At 34.6% G+C, this 23,525-nt stretch overlaps 1 protein-coding gene and 1 long non-coding RNA gene across 2 annotated transcripts; one reads left to right on the top strand and one right to left on the bottom strand.

Annotated features, from left to right (window-relative positions):
* The first annotated feature begins 19 nt into the window (after nt 1-19).
* LOC112569654 lies at nt 20-13,652 on the top strand. The gene is made up of 10 exons (XR_003100492.1): nt 20-1,061; nt 1,421-1,539; nt 1,817-1,922; nt 2,748-4,474; nt 10,620-10,711; nt 10,932-11,059; nt 11,828-12,007; nt 12,410-12,445; nt 13,170-13,260; nt 13,519-13,652. It is a non-coding gene; the product is annotated as an uncharacterized LOC112569654 (long non-coding RNA).
* LOC112569650 lies at nt 4,483-8,893 on the bottom strand. The gene is made up of 4 exons (XM_025247514.1): nt 8,538-8,893; nt 7,363-7,731; nt 6,801-7,094; nt 4,483-6,616 (listed from the first exon to the last, which is right to left on the bottom strand). The coding sequence occupies exons 1-4, from the start codon at nt 8,629-8,631 to the stop codon at nt 6,555-6,557; spliced, it is 819 nt and encodes a 272-aa protein (XP_025103299.1). The 5' UTR covers nt 8,632-8,893; the 3' UTR covers nt 4,483-6,554.
* Nucleotides 13,653-23,525: the final 9,873 nt, after the last annotated feature.

Raw genomic sequence — 23,525 nt, 5'->3', positions numbered from 1 at the left:
GCTTCTATCCAACATCTGTCTAACCTGCCTCCAGGTATTAGGTAAACTTCTTTCTTCATGCACACCTTAAAAACACATCTACAAGTACTGTAATAGTTTTTGAGCAAATTTGTTTTCAAATGAGATTTAAAAGCTTACGAGGACTTTAAAGATTGAAGATCAGACCATTCCAAAGTGAACAAAAGTTTTGCAAAGAAATTAATACTTTCCTATCATCCAGTCAATCAACAGGAACAACACCAAAAAGATTAAAAATCTTTCTAATCAATAACATTACCTATTCTGTTTGTCAGAAAACATTGTATAAAACATAACAGTCAGCAAATTCATGCAAAATATACAAGTTAATTGGGACAGGTTACTTTTAACCTTTTACTCTTGTTTTCAGTTACAAAGATCTATTAGTTCAACCTAAATAAATTTTTACAAATGTGTTATTACCTGGATGTTAACTTAAATTCTAAAGAATCCTTGACACTTCTTTAAAGAAAGAGGATTAAAATATTGTCATTTATTGATCTTTGAAGTCTGATGGCGCAATTAATTATGATGCACTGCTACACAATTCGTATGTTCAGCCCTGTAAAAAGTTATTTACCTACTGACCAATTAAGACATGGACTTTGTTCATTGAAAGTATTGTCATAGAACAACAGAAAAATTTAACATTGACGCTAATGATGCAAAGTGATGAGACTGATACTGATAATGTTAGGACAAAATCGATACCTAATGTTCAAGCAAAAGCTATATTGTTAGAATCTTCACATCCTACTATACAGAATTTACATAGAATGCCTAAATAACACATTAAGGGAAAATTTTTACAACAAAAAAAAAAAAACACGGCGCCAAACGAACTATTTTTTTATGCAAAATACCTTTGTTCGACCTAGACGCAAGGTAAAGTAAATAAGTAAGTGTATTTAATCTTATATTCTATTGTTTTCAGATTCTTTGTAGAAAGTCGAAAACGTTACACCTATAATTATTGGTACCTGCATAGCCGCTGCTGTATTAATTACAACGGCTATTACTAGTGTATGTCTGCTTCTGAGGCTGTAAGTCTTATTGAAAGTTTACAGAAAGATTTCTAAAACTGATTATACATATATCTTTATGCAAAAAAAATATATATATATATAGTAAAATAGACAACACACAATTTTTCTTTAATAAATCTATTCTGTTCTTACTAAGTACGCAATCTTTTAGGTGTTCAGCAAAAAATTAGTCAATTGAAAAAAAGAATTTTAATGTTTTCGTAAAAAAAGCAAATAACTAAAGCACATACACATTTATAATACATGCAAACATATAAGAGAAGACGGTCCATAGCACTAGTATAAACACACTCTTCGTGTTAGTTAATTTCTTATATATTAACATATAACATCTTTTTTTCGGTATGATTGATCAGTCAAAAGACAGTTGATTCAAAAAGAGAAGTCGACCCTGAGACCTCTGATTCTACAGGAGGGAATCGTAAAGAAAACAATAAGTTTTTGGAACAGGAAGCGATAACCATGAAGCCAAATCGTAAGGGAATTTGAAATTTTTTTTAAGATTTACGTTTTACACGTACTGGTCTGTTTTTATTTTTTAAAGGGTTTTCTTTCCTACTACCGGAAAGAGATCAGGCTCCATGTAAACGGGTAAGATAAACGAGCAGAGAGCGAGAGAGAAAGAAAAAAGAAAGAAAACGCATAATACGCAGTGAGCCTTCCCTTGTATGTAGTAAAGTGTTATGTTCAATCGACGACGATGATGATGATGATGATGATGATGATGATGATGATTTCCGTTTCTTTTTCAGAAGGCCACCTAAGCAAGAATGGAGGAAAATCATGTTTTATTCTCTTTAGTATTATTTCTGCATTTAAAACATTCCCAGGTGTTGTTGTACATCTCTGCAAGCTGCGGTAAGTTAAAAAAATTATCTTGTGATCAAATAGAATATTAGATGCTTACTTTTTTTTTAAAAAAAAACAAACTTAAAGTTATCTTTTTGTAATAGGATTTTCTAAATTTGACGAATATTATTACCATTAAATTAACATAAAAATAAAAAAGCGCATGTATACATATGCCATTAATTAGTCTTGATGATAGTAATAGAATCAAAGATCTACATAGTTTAAGGTGCAGCACATAAAAATAAAGGAATGTCAAGTTTTATGCCCTTTTGCACTTTACATATGAAAATTTATTTTGTTTTTTAAAGACGGGCTTTTCTTACCGATAATGCTTTAAGAATTTTTTATTTAAAAAAAATAGTTATAATTTAGTAAGCAGTTTAGAATGGTAAAGATATAATTCTGTCAAAAAGGAAAGTAAACCGCATTATTTTATCAATTCGGTGGATAAAACTTTAAAGCAAACTAATTCAAGAAAGGTTTTACAAAAATATAGATCAAATCATGTGGATTATTTATTCTTCCTCGAGAGCACAAAGTCCGTTTCATTTCCTTTATTATGAACACACCTTTCTTAAACTAAAAAAGCAAAGAGTATGGGGCAAAGATGGCAAGAATTTTTCACAGACTGCATTAGCATATGAGTCTAAATAACACTTTTTTCACATTGAAGTGATGACAGCTGTAAACACCCCAGTTAAGTACAAAACTTTATATTAAACATATTTTTCGTCAAAATTCACCTCACAAGAGTCTACAAGTAAATTTTAAGTTTCTCAATTTAGAACAATTTGTAGTTTGTTTTTTTAATGCCACTAAATTTCATTTCAGTGTCATGAACTACCAGTTTAACAGTTCTTTACCAGTGAATCAGAGAGTTCTCTGATGCTTCAGTTTCATGGAACCGTCACGAGGGATTTCATCAAATTTCAAGAACTCTTAAAGGATCAATTTATTAAAAATGGAGACAAAATATATAAATAAGATGTGAACAACATGTTGAAATACTATTTTTTAGCTTAGAGAATGAATTAACGTGTCCCCTGCTCTTAAATCAAATTTAATAAAATTTTGGTTAAACTGCCACAAAAGCCCTAATCAGTAATTAAGATATAGCGATCAGTCTAAATATATCAGATATATGATGTGTAATTTAGATGATATATGTGATGAATGTCATATGTTTCTCAGTGCTCACCCTTTGTTAACATTTTCTCGGAAAGCGCTTGCTTCCTGTATATTTTATGAGTCATCCAAATGTATTTACATTTCACCTATAATAAATGTTAAAGTATATTTATTAATTTAAGAAAATGCATTTGAATTTCATTATCCCTGTTTTCATTATCTATATATATATATATCTTTTGTGATATTGTCACCATTTTGTACACAAAAGATTTGTGTGTGATGTATATTTTGTCGGATGCTATGGCTTAAATACTCCTTGGGATTAAATTAAATAAAATAAAACAGAAAAGAAGGAATAAAAATTCATCATTGTCAAATAAAAAGTGACTCTGTTGTAAACATTAATGAAAAAAGTCTTAATTTTAATGACAATTGAATACATTATATTGTATAATATAGATGTAGTCAGGAAAAGTATTTTAGTAGTGCAAGATAGAAATTCCGCGAGTATGTAGACGTAAGAAAAGAACTGAGCAAAAAGATTGTTTCATCACAGAACTGATCGAAATGACATTTTTGCATACAATATGCTTTTATTTATAAATGCATTTCTGGGCTTTGATGAATAAAATAATACATCAGAAGTCATTATTGTGTATGTGTCAACCTACACTCATTCATTCTCAAGGGTAGTAACCTTATACAAAGCAAATGAACCTTATCAAAAGGGCTTAAGTGGTTTTGCCCTAGATATTCATTTTATACTCTCCTATGATCTATTCATCGACTATGTTATTTTGAATAGAACAGCTTAAGCCTTCTAGAACTTCAAAGAACTGGCTCTTCACTCTAGAACCTATTTATTGCATCAAACCAGCGTGTGTGTTTTGTTTTGCACATACATAAACTTGTTACGAAAAATTTTGTAATAGTTTACTTGTATTACTTTTTTTCTAGATAGACCCATCAACAGATGTTAAAAAGTTCATTCAATTTGAATGAGCAATTATCATGAGTGCTTTATTTTTATAAACGGATTTTCCCGAGACATCATTTACTAGTTGCTGCAGGTACAACAATGGCGGCGACTATCACACACTGACTTCCTATGAGGAACGCTTAATTAAATCTCTTGTACAAAAGTGTAGATAAAGTCTTTTGTTTTAGCAATGCATGATATCCAGCATTGAAATCTTTCCTTATAATTTTCATTGACCTTATTTAAAATTTTGTGTATTACTTAATCTTTTGGAGTGATGGGAATTCCCGTTTTATATATCGGGTGATAGTTCTAGCCATTATGACTAGATGTGATAGAGTAGACAAAGCAACATCTTCTGCCTTAACCTTGCTGAGAATTAACCACCTTTTACGAGCAAACTGAATAGTTCCAACAACATGAAATTATTCATAAGCTAATATGTGTGGTGAGTAAATAAGTTTTTATATTTTATTATGAGAATTATTCGTTGATAATTATTCTTGGTGCAGTATCATTGTGCATGAAGGCAAACATTAGAATGCAATTATTAACCGTATAATATTGACGTTAAAATGTCTACTGCAAATTTCCATGAGCAAACTTTTATATGTTTGGAGATTTTGACTTTTTGGGTGTATCCTTCAAGAAACACGGTATATAAGATAGAAAGTGGAAAGAGGTCAAAATACAAATCATGATTCGACATGTAGACGTCTACTCGCTGACGCCTTGATAGAAGGTAATCTAGGAGTGTATGTTGTTTAGGTTTACACAAACAGGACACACTGACACAATCTATCAAGGGCATACCACACAATCGCTTTAAATGCACACAGTTATAGAGAGATATAAAAACAGAAACAATGAACACGGTATCAAACCAGCTGTAATGTAGCAATCGAGTTTATTTATTTATCAGTACTACTGACTGGACACAGCTTAATAAATAATACGTATATCACCACATGAAAAAAATGTAAAACTGTTTTAGAGATAAAAATGCCTATTTACAAAGGTTGGCTAGTAATCCGCTATCTGTCGCCGTTTTACCTGAAGACAAACACGTTAATAATTTATAGAATGTAAATAAAGATAACTGTTTTATATGTTAAAGCCTCGAATAAAGCAATACACGAATTACCAAAGAATGTACACGTATCACTGTCTTTCCATTTTGTAATTTCTCCTGCTTGTAATCCTTCATTGATACCGGTGTACTCCAGCATGTTGAAGTGTGAAAAGTATTTTAATATAGAAGAGGGCCTAATTGGTGCAGGCCTTTTTGTACATTAGACATTATACCTTCTTGTGATCCAGATTTATGTTTCTTAAACTATTTCTAAACTAAACTATGTTTTTTATTCGTCATTTTTTTTTTATTAGATTGCACCTAAAATATATTGACACTAGTGAGTGCCAGTTATATACTTACCTCCGAAAGCGTCTTTGTTGAGATAGATATTGAGACATTTTCAAAATTTAGACGTTGACTTGCACGCTATATGAAAAAAAATTCATCTACACCGGGTTTCACTCGGCTGTGATCGGACGGAAATCCCTTTTAACTGAATATTGTAACTCATAATTGTCACGAGCGTTTATCTGCGTAATCTTGAACGACAATTTAGTAAAATCTTCCGTTCCGCAGACAGACTGGCCGAAAGGTCGATCTTCTAGGGGGTAGAATTTTTTTGCCACACTGAATGCACAAAACTATGTTCTAAAAAGTCAGTGCAGCCCAGCCTTTTAACTTGACATACTTCATGGCGCAGTTTTTATCCGATTTTAATCATCTGACAGTTTTCAGAGCAGAGTCAGTAAGCTGTACCGACCTTTTAGGGAATATTTTTCGTGCACTATGACTGAAATTTCGCAGCCCCGATTCATTGTAGGGTGGAAAAATTCCGCGTCCGAATAATTATACTTACCTCCCTCAATTAGTACATTTTAATTTTAAAAGATATTTTAAAAATAAATGCACATTATGTTTAAAATAATACAAATCAAAAGCCTTTAATCGTTTAGCAGACCTCCCTTACTATCAGGTGTACATTTATGAACCGTCGCCTAATGTACAAAGTGAATAACTATCTTTCGAAACGTATGACAACATAGATCGTACTGTATAAAATAATGACAGCTCTGATTCGATATCTTTCTCCCTGTCTCTGTCTTTACAGTCAGGTGGTCATTACTATGTTCTGTGCTCACACTTGCACACACACGTTCGCGAAGGATGCTCACAATTCTTATATATTTTCAAGACCAAAAACAAGAAAGTTAAGCAAACCCACCTGCATCATTGAAAATTAACGTTGCATTTGCAATTCCTTTGTCATTTCGCACAGTTAATGCCCATTGTCCTAGGATGGTCTTGTCTTCTTTGTCAATGTAAAGAATCAGCTCCAAGTGTGGGGGATTCCCTGCTAGAGTGCAGTTTACTTCTTTGCTTGAATTTTCTTGTAATGATAGTGGAGTCAGCATGCATCCTTCGAAAGCTGGTGTATAGCTTGTAATGGCAAGTGTTATATTCGTCGTTTTTTAGACCGAATTATTACTGTAGGTCTCTCTACAAACCTGGGAGGGCCTAAAAAATTCAAAAGATATCTGAGCTGTTTCGTTAACAGTACAATTTTAATATTTCAAAATTTCTTACTAATATTGTATGTTTTATACCTTCATGTTCTAGAAGCTCACAAAGAACTATGTATGCACTACATCAATTATTCTTCTTATTAATATGTTGTTTTAACGGATTTGCTTATACTTACATCTTACAAGAAACAAAACAGATCTGTTTTGTTTAGATTCCCTTCCTTCACAGTGGAGTGACTGAGTTCTCTTCCAGTATTCTTCACAGCCATGAGCTACAAGCTGATAATGAAGATGTCCTTCCTGTCTTATAGGTTTCAGTTCCTTTCCACTTTCGTCTAATAGACGAAAAGAAACAGGAGGACTTCCTTTGTCAAATGAACATGTTATGTTCACCTTCTGACCTCCGTCAATGGGGATATTAGCACTAATTTCATGTCCATCCACAGTTAGGTTTGTGACTTGTGCTTGGTCTGTAGACACAATTCAGTTTAGAAAATAAACTCATCACATCCACCAAACTTCACCGTACGAAACGAGGACACACACGTGTACATTTATATATATATACTTCCTCCAAATATTCTGCAAACACTGTATACATATTAGCTATGTCCTATATTAAAAATTATTTTTAATTACAAAGTAGAAAGATCTTCTCTCAAAAGTAGCCTTAATATAAACTTGTGTGAGTAGACATCTTTACCGCACTAAAATTATTTAAATAACAGCCTTACTTACACGACACGTTAAGTTTCAGTTCCTTTCTGGCAGACCTAAGTCTTTGAGACTGGGAGTCTTTCCCTGTCCAGGACCACTCAATCTGGGTGTGTGTACGATTCACTTTTCGGTACAGCTGTACAGGCCCGCCTTCAGTGGTACAGTGAACTGATTTCTGTCTTGTCACTGAACAATTGCTGTTCAATTGAACAATCCTCCCATCATACTCGAGCTTACCATCGCTCCTTCTTGTTTGCAACTCGACAACATAATAATGATCATTAGGTTGGTGGCATGATAAAGTGCTTACCCAGAAGCTAATATTGACAAAGTCATTTTCAGAAATAGAAATCCTGTCTTCAAGAAAGGGGTAAAGTTCTAGTTCTCCACCTGTAAAAAATGCATAAACAAATATCATTATAAAACCATAAACCCGTATGATTATTATCAAATGTTCAAGAGGAGACATAGACTGAACCTGTCATGACATTAATTATAATAATAACTGAGCAATAGGCTAGTAGTGGTACTATATTGACACAGAAAAATTCCCCTTTCAAGAAAACAATTTCAAAGGAGTTCACGAACACAAAAAGTTGAAAACAGATCACAAGAAGGAAATGCTCTTTGAGCAGGATGGGCGTTGTTTTGTAGGACTAGTTGCACTTCCATTGAATTAGTTGACCTTTGAACGTTACGAAAGAAGTTGGACTTTAATTGTATACGATTAGATTCCCACACTAGATATGTAGATAACAACTTTAACCACCTCAGTCTAGTGTTTATGCAAAATTAAAGTAAAAAAAAACCTACAGAGAGGTGATGCCTTGGTACCTTATACATTATACACACAGTCTTACACCAGAAGCAAAATGACAAGCAACATGGCAAACAGTGCATTTATTATCCATAAGCTATATTCACTTGCACTCATGGGGTGCCTTCGTAGTTTCGTTTTTAAAGACTGTTTTTCAACGTATTTAATAATCTTCTAAAGGCTAAACAATTACAACTAAAATCAATTCTAACAATGCCAAACATAGCTGAACTGATAAACTTTTTCTGAACAATATAAAATGCCTTGTCACGTCCTTAATTTTCATAGTCTATTACCTTTGCCTAGTCTGCTACCAGGAAGTCTTTTTACAAACATATTGTAAACAAAAAAATGGAATAATTTATTTTATGCAACTTACATTTCTTTCTTTCTGCACACACTGCTCCTTGAGGCAAGACAATGAAAAAAGTAATTACAAGAACTAATGTTCTTACTGACATTCTTGTAGACATGGGGACAGTACTCTTTCTCTATAAATGAGAACTAGTTATCTTATAAGCAGAAACAAGGAAGTAATCGACAAATGAAATTTAAAGACTTTGTGGGTGTACTTTGGACTTATTTTCAATAGATATTGGATTATTTGCTCTATATGGTGTATCCACCTCTCAACACTAGTTAAACTATTTTTTTTTTTTTCCTTTGGAGCAACTGGAAAAAAATAAAGATCACGCATACAATATCATTTTAACAAATTGTGTTAGTATTAAACATATAAACATATTCCTAGAAATTCAAACCATCGGGTAAACCTTTAAGTAGCGAAGAGGAAGTTGTTATTTTGACTTTCTTTTAAACGCCCATATTTTTTACTTAATTATTTTAAAAAACAATGTTTTGAAATGAGAACCCCTTGTCAAATTTTGTTTGACAACATTAACCCACAGACAACATGGTAAGAAAAGTATTAAAAGAGTTGTATCCCATTTTAACCATACTTAGGTAAACATTTGTCAGCTATTTCTGACACTTACCCTGCTCCAAGAGGTTAATGACAATTATGTCCCTGCCCCAAAAACCTGTATATGTATTGTAGTGGCTCTTGCCTCTAGCGTTGATAAGTGGAGTTATATGCAGTCTGTTAACCATCTTTGACCCTTTACAAGATGCATATAAAGTCAAAAGCGGAAAAAACAGCAATTTCACAAATGACTAACCTCAGTCTTTTAGTGATTACTTTTTATAGATTTTCAGTTACTTGTATCCTTCAGCTAAACATCACCAACACCAAGCATGCTTCACTAAGCAGCTCGCATTCACCCATGTTTGTTTATATGTTATAAAGGCTAGAAAGAAAGCTGATCCTAAATAGCACATTCAAATACCCATGGCTGTACTCTCATGTAACCAAATGCACATGAAGATTGAAATCCTTCCTACTGAAACTTGACACATCGTTACGCTTCCAAAACAAATGCCAAATCCATTTAACCTTGCTATAAACTTCTTGACCTAAAAAAATCTGTATGATGCTGTTCACTAATTAAAAATGTTTATGGCATTAACCTGATCAAATCTGCTATGATCAAGGATTATCTTCCCATCGTCACGTATCCTATATTTATACCATGTTTGACAAAAATGATACCTGTAGCAGAAATAAGTCACCCACGATGATGATGATTGGGAAAGAAAATATTTTTTTAAAAAAAAAATGTTTCCAGTTTAAATTTAAATACCCTGCTGAATAATCTGAGATTTTTTTCATATTATCTTTGTTGACACTCTCCTTTTCGTCAGCTAGTACGAATTTGAGTCATCATGACTTTATTTTTCTTCACTAGTTCTGATGATCGATCAATATGTAGTAAGTTTTACCAGATGGATGAGGAAGCATTTTATTTACATATGTGAAAGTTGGCCTATGTAGCTGTAACTGAGCTAAGCCGCAGCTTGAGTGTACCATGATCTTCCTTTAAGCTGGGGAGAAAACTGAGACATTCAAGGGACTTACTTTCTAGAGACCTTAGTGCGTATCAAGTGTGTTGTGCAGTTTCAAGTCAATCTGATAATGATTCTTTTATTCATATTGTAACCTTTTTTCGTCCTTGTTTAGCAAGTACATAAGCAGAAGGGGTGGAAACATTTTCAATTTCGTGAATATGAATTGATTGAGTGAGTAATGCATAAAAGCAGAAGCAAAGATAGTACTAAAGAAAATTATTTATTGTTATACACACGTCTGTCCCTTATGCACTCATGTTTGCCAAGAAAGGATTGAATGGAAAAGAAGGGAAAAGAATAGAGAATGGACGAGGCTGGTTAGCCTAATGGCCGTCTATGTATATAGAAGAGAGAATGCATTACATAAGAGAGAATGCATATATGTTGGTGACATATATCAATGTGACTTTTGGCGTTGTTGTAAGTATTTAAGAAGAAAATGAAGTCACTCTGGTCATTTACAATGTGGGATAATTGTATCTTTCTTTTACTTCAGGTGCTGAGGACACCTGGGCGTCTCTCTTCTTGTTCGAATGGCCTCATTACAAGTGTTTATACTATTAACCTTGTTTATACAGTCTATAGAAGGTAAAAAAAAACATAAGAAACTTTTAAGTAAGATACAACCCTTAAATGTTTACTCATGTAAAGTGGTGAAGAAAAGTTTCATTTTAGATTCTCAGATTTTGAACATTTTTTTTCAAGTTGGTGTCAGTTCAGCCTGAAATTGAAAGGGCTTACATTTACAAAAAGCAAAAAGTGTGAAAAAGTTATAACTGTTTTTTTTTAATCTGCTTTCATTGCTAAGGTGAGGAAACCATTACCAGCTGCCAGTAGAGTACGAAGGTGATCTCATTAGCAAAGTTACTTTATTCTCGTCTGAAGCGGTGGGAAAGATTCCTTTGGATCTTGAGTATATAGAATCAGGGCAGAACGGTAAGCACCATTAGACTTCCATCTGCTAAAACACTTTTCTATAAATTAGTTCCCTTTGGTAAATCAATCATAGTTAATTTTTAGATTACTTTAAGCTGGTTTACAAAATGGCGACTAATAATTGTTATTTAAAAGAGTTTAAATAATAATCGCTTTGTCACAGAATGCTTATCAATATATACATAGAGTGATACTTATTAGGCATCTCAAAGTCTGTTTCTAGGAAAGTAAGAGAAATAAATATCACTGGGTGATTGATATTTTGAGGATTACGGTCTGACAAAAACATTTAAACCCAATTACTAAGCCAACACTAAATTTATTACTTTCTAAATTTGATATCTATTAACATTGATTATAAAGAGCATTTTAATTAAAAAACTAAGCGAGAGAAAAAGAAAAACACACTTCCTCCCGAAAGATTATTGAATTGGTTAAGAAGGGCGGAAGCTTTTTTTCGATGATGATCATGATTGTTATTATTATTATTATCGTTAATAATAAAGACAGTTTGCTGGTCAGTTTGTCATGCAATAACTAGTATACTGTAACACTATTTACTGTTTACAATTTAATATAAACAAAGAATGGGAAAAATTGAATGCTACAGTGAACCATATAGCCTCTATTAACCATAGATTCTGTTTGAGCTTTTGCTTGTAATGAATGCTACTTTTCTCTTTTTAAACAGATATCTAGATAGTTTTTTTCATAATTTGGCCATTTTTCTATTTGCTGAAATTTTATTTCATTTTTGTCTCTGTACAGATGGGTATAAGGTTGTAATGTGCGACTGGGGGGTAAGGGACTGCGTGACAGACAGCGATTTCACCATCGACAGCCTGACTGTCGACAGCTTATCAATAAAAATAAGCTCAAGTACTTACTGCCGAACTTGTGGAGAATTTCAGTTTCGGATCACACCAGACAAAATAACCAAGTGCAAAGGTGACTTTTTATAGTTAATGTTACTAATTTGTTGCTCTAATTTGTGCAGATGTTTGAAAGAGATTTTATAGAGATATGTCTCTTGTGCTACTAGAGAATCCCAATTTAAAATAAAAGTCCCATCCAAGAACTCCTCTCAATAAATCATTTGTCAGTTTTACAGAAAGGTTGCGGTCAATGGTTAAATGTTTGTTAAAAGTCTTGAAAAGCAAAGAAATATGGGCTCAATGCTCAAGACGAAGAAAAGAAGGTTACAAAACAGTAAAAGAGAATCCACAAGCGTAATTTCCTTAGAAAGCGTAAGATGTTCAACAGGAATAAGCCATATTGATTTGATGCTTGTCTGCTGCCAAACTCGTCAGTCAAAATATCTGATGTAAATATCGTTTTTATCTTTGACAGATTTGTATCAGACGACGATACTGCAGCCTTCGAGTGGTAAGCCATTGGTTGGGAATAACATTTTTAATGAACTGCATTACAAATCATTTTGGTATAACACATTGTTTGCATTACGTTTAGTGTATTTAAACGTCTGTTATTAAGTCTTGTATCTTGATATAACAGATATTATATTGTTTTTATGGAATTGCAAACTTTTGCAAGTTTTAGACAAAAAGTGTTGGGCATATTATTCGGAAATTTATCCATTTAGAGCCCTTACTTATTACAGTAAGTAATATTATATCACTATCACTATGCAAGAGAGAGCTTAAAAAAAGAGAATATGGCATGCTGAGAAAAAGCCAAGTATGATATCGTGAACAGCGAGATAATGTAGGTGGTCATGAGGTGCATATACAAACTTTGAAGACGATGTGAAATAGCAAACACAAGCTGTAAGATGTTACCAAGAGACAGTTGAAAAGTACAGTACGGTGATTTACATGAACAGAAACTAGGTCACAGTTAAGAAATAAAAGATTAAAATGAGTAATAACTGAATTTATTTGAAGTAGGCTACAGCCTCAGAAAATGTATTTCTATATTTATTTGTAAACAAAAACATAGCTAGTTGTTGATATTTAAGACCTTATAGAGAGAGAATAAATACTACCAAAAATTAAATAAAACATTTATTGAATTTATTGAATTATTTTGTGTGTGACTGGTCCTTTCGTTTGTTTTCTAATATTTTTAAACTTTGTTCCTGATATTTAAGGCAGTGCACGGAGTTGCAAAGTTGTCGGTACCAGGCCTGTTGTCGGCGTTAGCCTTCTAACTCTACTGACCACGAGGTACTTCTAAAAAGTGTAAGTTATGTTATTTTCTCTAGCTTTATCGAAAAAAGACTAAAGCACAAAGAATAACTTGATTTCATCGAAATGCTTCTTCTGTCAGGAAAAGCAAAGGTATTACTCAAAGCTTATAAGGATAACTTATATGAAGCGTTCTTACAAAACTTTACAAGTGTTGAATAATGAATATATTGAAGATATTAAAACGTTTGTACAGGAGCATCTTGATATTTTCAGACATTGGCTGGACGTCTCTGATTCTTTTTCATGCAGTTTACACGTGGTAGGACTCCAATCGCATGACTAACGAGCCATGAGGCTGTCATATAGAAAATGATGTCGCTGGTTCAGGCCAGGGAAGACAGAGTATCACTGGTAACGGTGAAGGTAAGCAAAATGTAATTTGAACATCATCAGGCCCTGGCTACTTTAGTAGTGTAAAGTTGTTGGCAATACAAAGGCTAAAATTATTCTCGTAGTTTTAGAGGAAATCGACATTATTCTGTTGTGGCAATATTGAATATGTTTAGTTTAATTAGGACAAAGAAGCAAAGAGTAACAGATCTGGGTTTTTTTTTATATATACAGGAGTTGTGGACACGTTCCAATCCTGTGAATAGACTGGAAAACTCCCTGCCTGTGTGTTTGGAGGCTGGCTCAGCAGATGACTCAGCCTGGATATGTCATGAAGTCAGTGTGACTACTTGTCGTTGTGAACACTGAGTGTCGACTGGACTTGTGCTTGGCCCTTGGTAACATAAGCTTATTTTTAAAGGCATTTCTTTTTATGCAAAAGGTTGATGGCTTTGTGCTTAAGACAAGAGGATAACAATTAACATGTGAGACAGCCATTAGACTGTATTTCAATTTGCACAAAGAAATCTTCGGCTGCTTTGTCCTGTACTGGCCAAAGGAGGAAATTGTCATTTTGTTCCCGCTTTTTAGTAGTCTCAAGAATTCGGTGACAAAACAATCTAAAAACTTAATGTTTATAAAAAAAACTAGGATCAATATTTTAAAATCTCACTTTATTTTACTAAGTCTTGTATGAGACGGAAAAGTTGATTTTTTTGTTATTTTTCACACTTTTGTGGTTTGAGGTCTGGTCAGTAACTTCGAGGACTTGAATTGGCAGTCATGCTTGAACAATACTTTACATGTATGGGAACTTCCATGTTATGTGTGTATATATGAGCGTGTGTTCCAATCTTTTCATTTACATGCTTGCTACCTGTTTATTTACTTAGGTTTATGCCATGCTTTTGATATAAATAATTATAATTAGATAATAATAAATGTGAGAGTGTGCGTGAGAGAGCTATTTCTGAATATGACAAGTTTTACTAATAGACCATTTGTACATTAAATTATGATGGCCATTTTTTCAAAGAAGATTCAATCATTTCTTCTCAAAGCGAGAAACCCTTTTGGCTTATTAAGCTCCTAAAGCATGCATTTCACTGTGATTGACACAGCAAGAAGCATTTAACAGCAATTAAAATTGTGTATGTCAGTTGTGAACAATTTTCAATTAATTGTGATACAGCACATTGATGATATCTCTTGCTAGATTTGTGTGTAATTAATGGAAATAAGTGACAAAGTTAATAAGTTAATGAAAAGCAAACTTTGTCTTATTTTGTTTAAATAATTGTGGTAAGTTATTTAATTAAAGAAGAGGATGAATGAGGGCATGTTCTAGTTCACTGTAGAAAGTAAAACGATTCATGTTATGGCTGCTTATTACTGCCCAGGGTTTTAAAGTACATGTGTGATATTGTAAGATCATGTTCTCGGTTTCTGCTTTGCAGGATTTGTTGTATGCCCTAAACATGTTAAGATCTTTTGTAGCAGTGATTTAATAACAGATTGAAGCAAAAGTGAAGACAAGCATTGTGATGTTAAGAGAAATCTTAAAGTTATATAAGGGAGTTATAATGTATGAAATAGTGTTTACATATCAAGATTTTCTTCACTCATTTGTTAATACTCTACAAAATCAAGGATTATAGTTTCTGCTGCATTGTCTACTAGCAACAAGCCTAGGTGAACGCTGTAATCTGTCAAGACATTGTTTATTAGTATTTCATGATATTCAATAATAAATGGATTAGGACTATTTAATACAGTGGACATTAACTAATTGACTATGTATTAATGATTGGGACCAGAATTCAATATTTTAAACAAACGCATAAACATTCAAATGAATTGGGGCTTGAATATGTTCAGTAACGGAAGTATCATTAACACATGATTTTCTATTATCCCAATCACATTGTTGAAATGTTCTTGCATACAAGTGTACTTGCATAGGTGTTTTGTTGGTTCAGCTGGCAAAAATCACTTATCTATAAATTATCAATAAAAATATAATAATATTTTATTTTGAATGGTAAAATCAAGACTTATTTTTACAAATTAATTAAGCTGATCAATACGTTTCCAACGAACTGATATCTGCTATAATGCTTCAGGGAAACAGTAAACCGCACATTCAGAGACTTAAAGATAAAGTGGTAATACTTAGAATTTCACATTCTAAGGGAGATAATTACAGAAGATAATTCATCATGTTATTTTCCATTTGTGTATACAAGCTATAAAAGCAATGAACGTATCAGAATTTGTGATATAGATAAAAGTTGCACAGGACAATGTATGTGATGCATAAATGCAATGATTGCTGTTTATGTATCTATTCATGTGTGTGAGTTGTGCATATCTTCGTTAACCTTATTTTATTTCTGAATGACTAAGGTTAACTCTTCCTCAATATTTTGTGTTAGATTTTTTTCCATTCAATTTTATTTTTTTCTTGAAAGTTGTTCAAAATGGTTGTAAGAAGTGTGCAGAGAGCTTGAAGCTTCTCATGTGATAGTTCTGCTTTATGATTATATAACCACTATTACGAATAACTTTGGCAACAAGAAGAAGGATGAGAATAATAACATTAATAATGATTTTTTCCATGATTATGTTGTTTTTTTTTCATTGATAGAGGGTGAAACGTGTAGGGGAGGTGATAAACTTAACAGACTTCCAAATTTGGGTTTTGATTTTTACTAAACTGACAGCTCATGCATTATGTCAAAATCAAACTGTTTCTTATCTGTCGTTAATTTTTCGCCAATAAATCATCTTCCTGATTCCCCCGTGCAGGTAATTCATTACTAAATAATTCTGCTTTTCTTTTGACTTTTGTATACTGTACATGAGCATTAAAGTTATAAAAATGCGACAGCAATTCAAGTTAAACTCAAGATTAATATCATCAATCCATTACCTGACCATGACCATGTTACGCTGCCTATCAAGCCTATTCGTTTTTACATGTAATATTTTTATAATTATTCTGAAAGTTACTATACACCAATCGGCTTTGAAGTGTCTTAAGCAGTACTGAGATTTCCTGGAAAAAACTGTAAAAGTCTACAATACTGTGAAAGAATCCTTTATGATAACTAGCAAATATGTGGGAATGAAGATTTAGTTTCAAAGTTCACAATATGAAGTCGCTGGACAAATGCAGATAACGAGGAAACAATGTAGAGAAGCCGAAGATCTGAAACTTAAGAACAATTTCCTGAGTAAATCTTGGGAAATCCATGCTCATATTTATTTTTACATTTTTCTTTCTTTATTTCATTTCATTCCTTCGTTTATCACTTCCTCGTTCATTCATTCGTTGTATTTCTACCTCAGGTTAAATATTTTTTCTGATGTTTCTTTCCTCGCAAATATTCTAAACTAACAAACATTAATATGAGTGATTTCAATAATGATTATGATTTGTCTTTAGCATTCATTCCAACAAACCTCCAAAGGTAGAGCAACGGTAAACAGGAGAGGCAGAAAGATACGGAGGAAGTAAGAGGAAAATCGTTACCATGAATAACATTTGAAGCCTTGTGCATCCATAGAATTCCATAGGTTCGAACCTTCATGTAGCTTATATCACGAGGTATCCGACTCCAGGGAGAATCTTCTTAATTTTACGCGTTCGTTGAGTTCAGTTCTTACTGCAGGTTTTAAATTTTTATTTCCTGATAAGTCATCCTCACTCAGGATGTTGCAAAGGAAGCGATATCGGCGGATATTTTAATAGGGGGTAAAAATCCAGCAACTACAAAAATTGTGCGGACTTCTATCAGTAATGTGGAGTGCTAAAACACATATCCTTTCATCCTCACGTACATACCCCATCCATACACACTCTTTGTCCCACTGACATATTCTTGAAACATGCCAGAGGCAGAAAGTATTAGTCGCGTCCCGATGATGTTGACTGTGCAAGACACGTTCGCATGAACTACCTTCACCACAAAACATTGTTGTTAAAAAGAAAAAAAAAGATATACAGCCGTTAAATGGAACTACAAACTACATCACCGATACGATAAAAGAAATATCATATGTAATGTTTAAGTCGCAATGGCTTAACTGCACCGAGTCAACGAAGAATGTAAAGTTAACCTACAATTTGTAAAAATAAATTACATACTTTTTAAGCTTATATCTTAGGAATTCTTTCGTAACAACTTTTAAAGAATATTTAAGGACACAAACCTAAGTTCCTGACGAATACCAGCGTTGTCGTCGCGGATCCTATTTCGTTGCTGACGTTCAATGTCCAGTTTCCTTGACTGGGGTAGTCTTCCTCGTGAAGGCGAAGAGTTAAGAGCAGGTTAGGAGGATTACCATGAAGACTACAGTTTGCATCAATGATAGAGTTTGGTCCTAGCGACATCACTGTGCGGGACAAAATACACCCACGGACTAATGTCGTGTGTGCTTTGATACTAAATATCAAATGTTGGTACATCTGACGATTGAAAACCTGTGGAGCTATGTCAGTAAATTGTGGAGGACCTGTGAAAATAAAAGAAGGTTTGAATCCAGTTATTCGTCTGTCAGTAATATAAGGTTAATTTTTAAAGTTTAATGATAGAAATAATTTCATAGTATACTCTTCGTATCCACCGCAAACTTCTTGTTCTAAGCTAATCCATTTGTCTGTAGCAAAACTATTTAGAATTTTTTGTGTGAAAAGCTAATATATTTTATTTATATTATTTGTATCGACGTATCCATATGCAACAGATCTTTACACATCATAAAAATATCATTGTGCAATATCTAATCCTATATCTCCCAATTTTACATAAAATGTAAGCTAAATGAAGAAATTCAGATTTTTTTATCTTCTACTCACATCTGACAAGCAATGATACAGATCTGTTTTCTGTAGATCTTTGTCCTCACATCGGATGACTGGCCATTCTTCCTTACATCTGGGTCCTGTCAGTGAATGGAAAACGTGTTTTTCATCCCTACTGGCAGCCAATTTATCCCCATGTTGATCTGACAGATAAAATGTCCTCGCAGGGTTTCCTTTGTCAAACGAGCAACAGATGCTAACCTGATGACTCTCGTTGATTAGATGATTACCAAAAACCTCTTGTCCTTCCACAGTTAGGTTTGTTACATTGGGAGGGTCTGTTAAAGAACATCACACACACACAACCACACAACACATAAATTAAGAAGTTTTTCCACTTCAAATAACGCAATAACGAGAACAGGAAGAAAATGAAGTACCACAAAAGCAAACGAATTTCAGCAGACAATATCGGGATAAATATATGAAGTTAGTCTTTGTAAACGTGAAGCTACATAACAATATTAGATAAAATCTGAATATTAAAAAGGAAAATATCTAAAAATACATACGTTGTATCATTTTATTCCTTATTCAGCAAGACATCAGCGATCACTGGCCTTAAAATGGGTGAAGGAAAGAAAAAAGATGAATCTGACGAGTTGCTGAAAGTCAGGAGTAAAGTTAAATATTTTATGGAATACTTACAAGAAATATTTAGCTTTAAAATATGTTGTCTCTCCATAAAGGAATCGTTTTCCATCCACCGCCATCTCCATTCGATTTGGCGTGAGATCTGTTCACTTTTCTGTTCAGTTCCACTGGACCAGCTGGACTGACACAACGGAGGGAGTTCCTAGCTGTGGTGTTACATGTGTTGTTCACTACGGCGAATCGCTCATCATATTCCACAAATCCCGTGTCTGTTTTAATCTTTAGTGTAACTTTATAGAGTTTGTTAAACGGCTCACAGCTTGAAGTATTAAACCAGAATGTCAAATTTGTGTAGTTATTTTCGGAGATCTCAATCGTTTCCTCGTTCATGTAGGGAAATTCCAGCTGTACACCTGCAACAAAAGGCAAACAAAATAAATTGTTTGTCATTGTGAGAATATGTATGATCATTTTGTCTATATTTTTTTCATGAAGTCACGCACTAAGAAGACGAATTTTTATGAAACGCTAAAGTTTAAACAAAGTGCTAAAAATTATAATTTGTTCGAATTTTCATGAAACGATAATAATGATTTAAAAGAATAATTTTGCACTAGGCTGCTTACTTTTCAAAGATCAGCAGTAAACTAAATTTAAATCCTACCCATTCCCCCAACACATACAGAGAGAGACTTTTAAATAATTTTTACCCGGAAGAAAACAACATACGGTTTCGGTCATTGTAAATACTAGAACCTTCAATTTAACTGTGTAACTGCTTGCTATTACTCTGATATTTTTTTTTTTTCATAATTAGGCATGAATAAGAAAGTGAGGAAGAAAAGAATTGGAAAGTGTTAGAAAGTTAAAACGTTTATGGAGGCTTTTTCTAAGTTTACTTAGTTATGACTGTGTGGGAAGCATAGAGAAAACAAGTAAAATATCCTTGTACTTGTCGTCCTCAGTGTAAGCCTTCATCTATATCAGTGGTGTCATAATCTATGTTGTTGTATAAAGTAAAACGAAAATGTACTCGGGCACATGTAACTTGCGTGAAAAACATTTCACTTAAGGCACTGTTTATTTATTAAACCTTAGAATTTTAGTGATATATGAAAAACTTACACATTTCCTCCTGTTTGCCAAGGATCTGGAGTACAAAGAAATAAATGCATGCCACTAAAAACGCCTGCTCCATATTCAGGTATCAGGTACTGAAACAAACTGTGAGTCCAACGCCCACTAGCGCCTTTATCAACAATATAGACACGGAACTTAATAACAAGCTGATTATAGGAACTTCTTCCTTGCGTGCTTTTGAATCAGAAACATGCTTCAAACAATGCGAAGAACACATCATGCTATTAAAGGCACTTAGCCATTGTATTATGCACAATAAAATATTTTCCGTGATTTACTCTGCATAACGTTTATTAGAATAAACACACGCAAGTATTTATGTGCAATCACAGTAGGTGAACTAAATCCACCATATTCCCATCTCTGTCATTCAAATACAGTGAAACCTCAACATTATTACTTTTACCCATATTTACATTTAAACATAAGTTCGAGGAAGCCCTATATGTTTAGCTGTGTCTGCAGACCTCTAGCGATTTTAGAGATAAGTACATCGTCATCTGCCAATATCTATAAAGATAGCTCATGTGCGTCCATTGCAAAGATTGCACCTCTGTCTTCCATTGTGTATTACATCGAGTGCAAGCTCGTTGACACAATTGGAGCAGAGAAGCAAGGATTACTGCATCTTCCTGTCTGACACCTAAAGATGAAGTAGTATAATCTGTCAGTTTAATGCCATGTCTAACATGGACATTTATTCTAGTGTCATGGGTCAACCATGCATAAGTATGAGACTCTACCTAAGTGAGTACAGTGTTGATGGCAAACAAGACGGAAGTGAGTGAGTGAGCGTGAGCGACTGACTGAGTGGTTGAAGGGAGGCAGTTTTTGTTTGCTGGTTTGTTTGTTCCCGTGACTGCAAAGGATGTTTGACCTTTTCCTCGAGAAAGTTTTTGACCCTGGTCCACAAATACATCAGTATAAGCTCAGGGCACTCGTCTTATTATTTGTTGAAAGAGCGCGCAGCTGTCGTGAATTCCGAGTTTTCAGGTACTAGTGTTCGTGATAACTAGCATAATATTTCTATTACAGCAAAGTAATTTACCTTGGATACGATTTTTAAACATGGAAGACCATAGAAGATTTCTGTTAATAGATTTGAATCATTTCTCGAAGTAAAATAAGAAACCGACACAGAGGGTTCTCGGCGGTTGGTTCAGATTGACCTCACCCCACATACTGCTGTCCTCGACGGGTCATACACATAAATACTACGTAGGAGTAGCAGATTAATTAAACGATTAGATAAGGGAGCCAACTAGTGGATCTTTGAGTTGTTCTACTTTAAATAACTTCCCTTTAACAGCTGTGGGGGAGGGGGGAAGTCAACTACTCAGGTATTTCGCTATGATTGAAATTAGGCGGAAGTTGAGTTGATAAAGTGCCGTGTTAAAATCGGTTATGGGTTACTCATTTTAACATAGATTTGTACTCAAACAACCAAAAATAAGAAGAAAACAATAAGTAATATTGAAAGTCTCATGTATGTTCTATTAAAATATATGTTTGTTTATATCGTGTAGATATTTTTTGTGAATTTCTAACGTTTGATCTACTTGCCGATTTGTGAATTCGCTGGAGCATAGAGTTACAATCTTTAATTTTATTGTACTACCAGAAAATAAAACCTATATATTGTTGTTGCACGCATTCCATTAGTGTGTACTAATAGTAGAGTAACCCAGTTGAGACCCTGACTGACATTCCCCTCTAATATTATTTTCTTCTACCCAGCTTGTTATTAATGGTACTGGATACCTTACTGCTTACAAACGTAGACATATTCCTCGGCAATTTCCACTTATCACACGACTGTCAAGTCTGGTTTCTTCTGCTATGATACGATGATATATTCCGTCAAATGAACGGGACTCTTATAATAAGTAACCTGACGTCATTGTCGCGTGTCGGCGATTGTGTTGTTGTCCGTGCTGGGCTTTCCATACTGTGCTGGCATGTACTTGGGTGTGCTCGCACAGATGGGGGAGGGGGGAGGAGGAGTCAAGGGAGACTGCTCACGCGGCCCTTGTGTAACCCTATCCATCTCGCGAGCCCAAGAGCCCTGACTCGCGGCGCTGTCGTCACGCGTCGGTGGCTCGCAGGGTCTTCACAGGCTTCTTCTTTTCGGGACCGGACTGCAACCCCCCCTCCCTTTGACTTTTCTCCCCCTTTTCTTTGTTGTTTTTTTTTTCTTCGCCGCGCGCGATCCTTGGCGCGTTTTTCTGTCGTTGCTGGAGAGTCGCCATCCAGCAAAGGACGTGGGGGACGGTGTGAGACGCCCCCAGGGCCCGTCTCACTGTCACAAGCCGTTTTGGGTAAGTAGAGTCTATTCATTTGGGTTCCACACTATTCTAGTCTGTAGGGGCCCTGGTTGGTTGTGGGAGTGCGCTTGAGGGCGAGTGAGAGGATTTCTGATATGTTAAACCCATGCTCAGGTTTTTGAGTGCTAGACATGTTGTTTCACAATGTTAGGTTGGTATTTGTGGTGGCCGGGTCGCACCCGTTTCTCCCTGTGTGGATTTGATGGTCATAGATATGTATTTGTATAAGAACATTTTTAGAAAGTGAGCGGTTTTGTGACTACTCTGATGGTCATATATATGTAACTGTATGAGGACATTTTTGAAAGCGAGTGGTTTCGTGACCAGTCTGATCATAGATAGGTATGTAATTGTATCAGGATATTTTTTAGAAACTAAGCAGCTTTGTGAGAGCCGCCTGTTGATTGAATGGATTGTTTTCTCTACAGGCTTCTACTTTTTTCAACTTCTTCTTGTTCCTCTTGTTGATGTTTTGTGTTCTTCATCCGTGTCGTCGTTTCCTCATGTTTCCTTCGTGTCCGTCATTGTGTCGACTGTCCACCCTGCATCCTCATAGCCTCGTCAGCGAGTGAACGCGTGACCCTGCTGCGCCAGTGTGCGGCGAAGCGTTCTGTGGAGCACCCAGGGCGGGTACCTGCGATCAGGGGCTCACGTAACCAAGGCCTACCCGGAAGAGAGGAGCGAGCACGTGAGGGAGAAGGGGGGGGGGGGAAACCGCTGTAGCGGCACGCGGGCCAGTGATTGAGCGGACATTTGACCTGTCACCCTGCAGTGCGTGCGGGTGGTGTGTATTCTTTGTGATTTCTCCGACTAGCCTGTGCACCGGGCAACTGTTTTATTTTTATTCGTTTGTCTGTTTCGTTTATTCTTATCTTTTTTTTTTTTTGCAACCGTTAGAGAAGTATGAGATACTTCTTTTGCATTATTTTACGTGGTTAATAAATTGTTTTGTAACTTAAATTGTGTCTTTGTCATTGCTGTAATTGTCTGCGCTCAGTTTC

Source organism: Pomacea canaliculata, linkage group LG7 (assembly GCF_003073045.1).
Source record: "Pomacea canaliculata isolate SZHN2017 linkage group LG7, ASM307304v1, whole genome shotgun sequence".
Taxonomy (NCBI): domain Eukaryota; kingdom Metazoa; phylum Mollusca; class Gastropoda; order Architaenioglossa; family Ampullariidae; genus Pomacea; species Pomacea canaliculata.
This window is presented reverse-complemented; position numbering and strand designations above follow the sequence as displayed.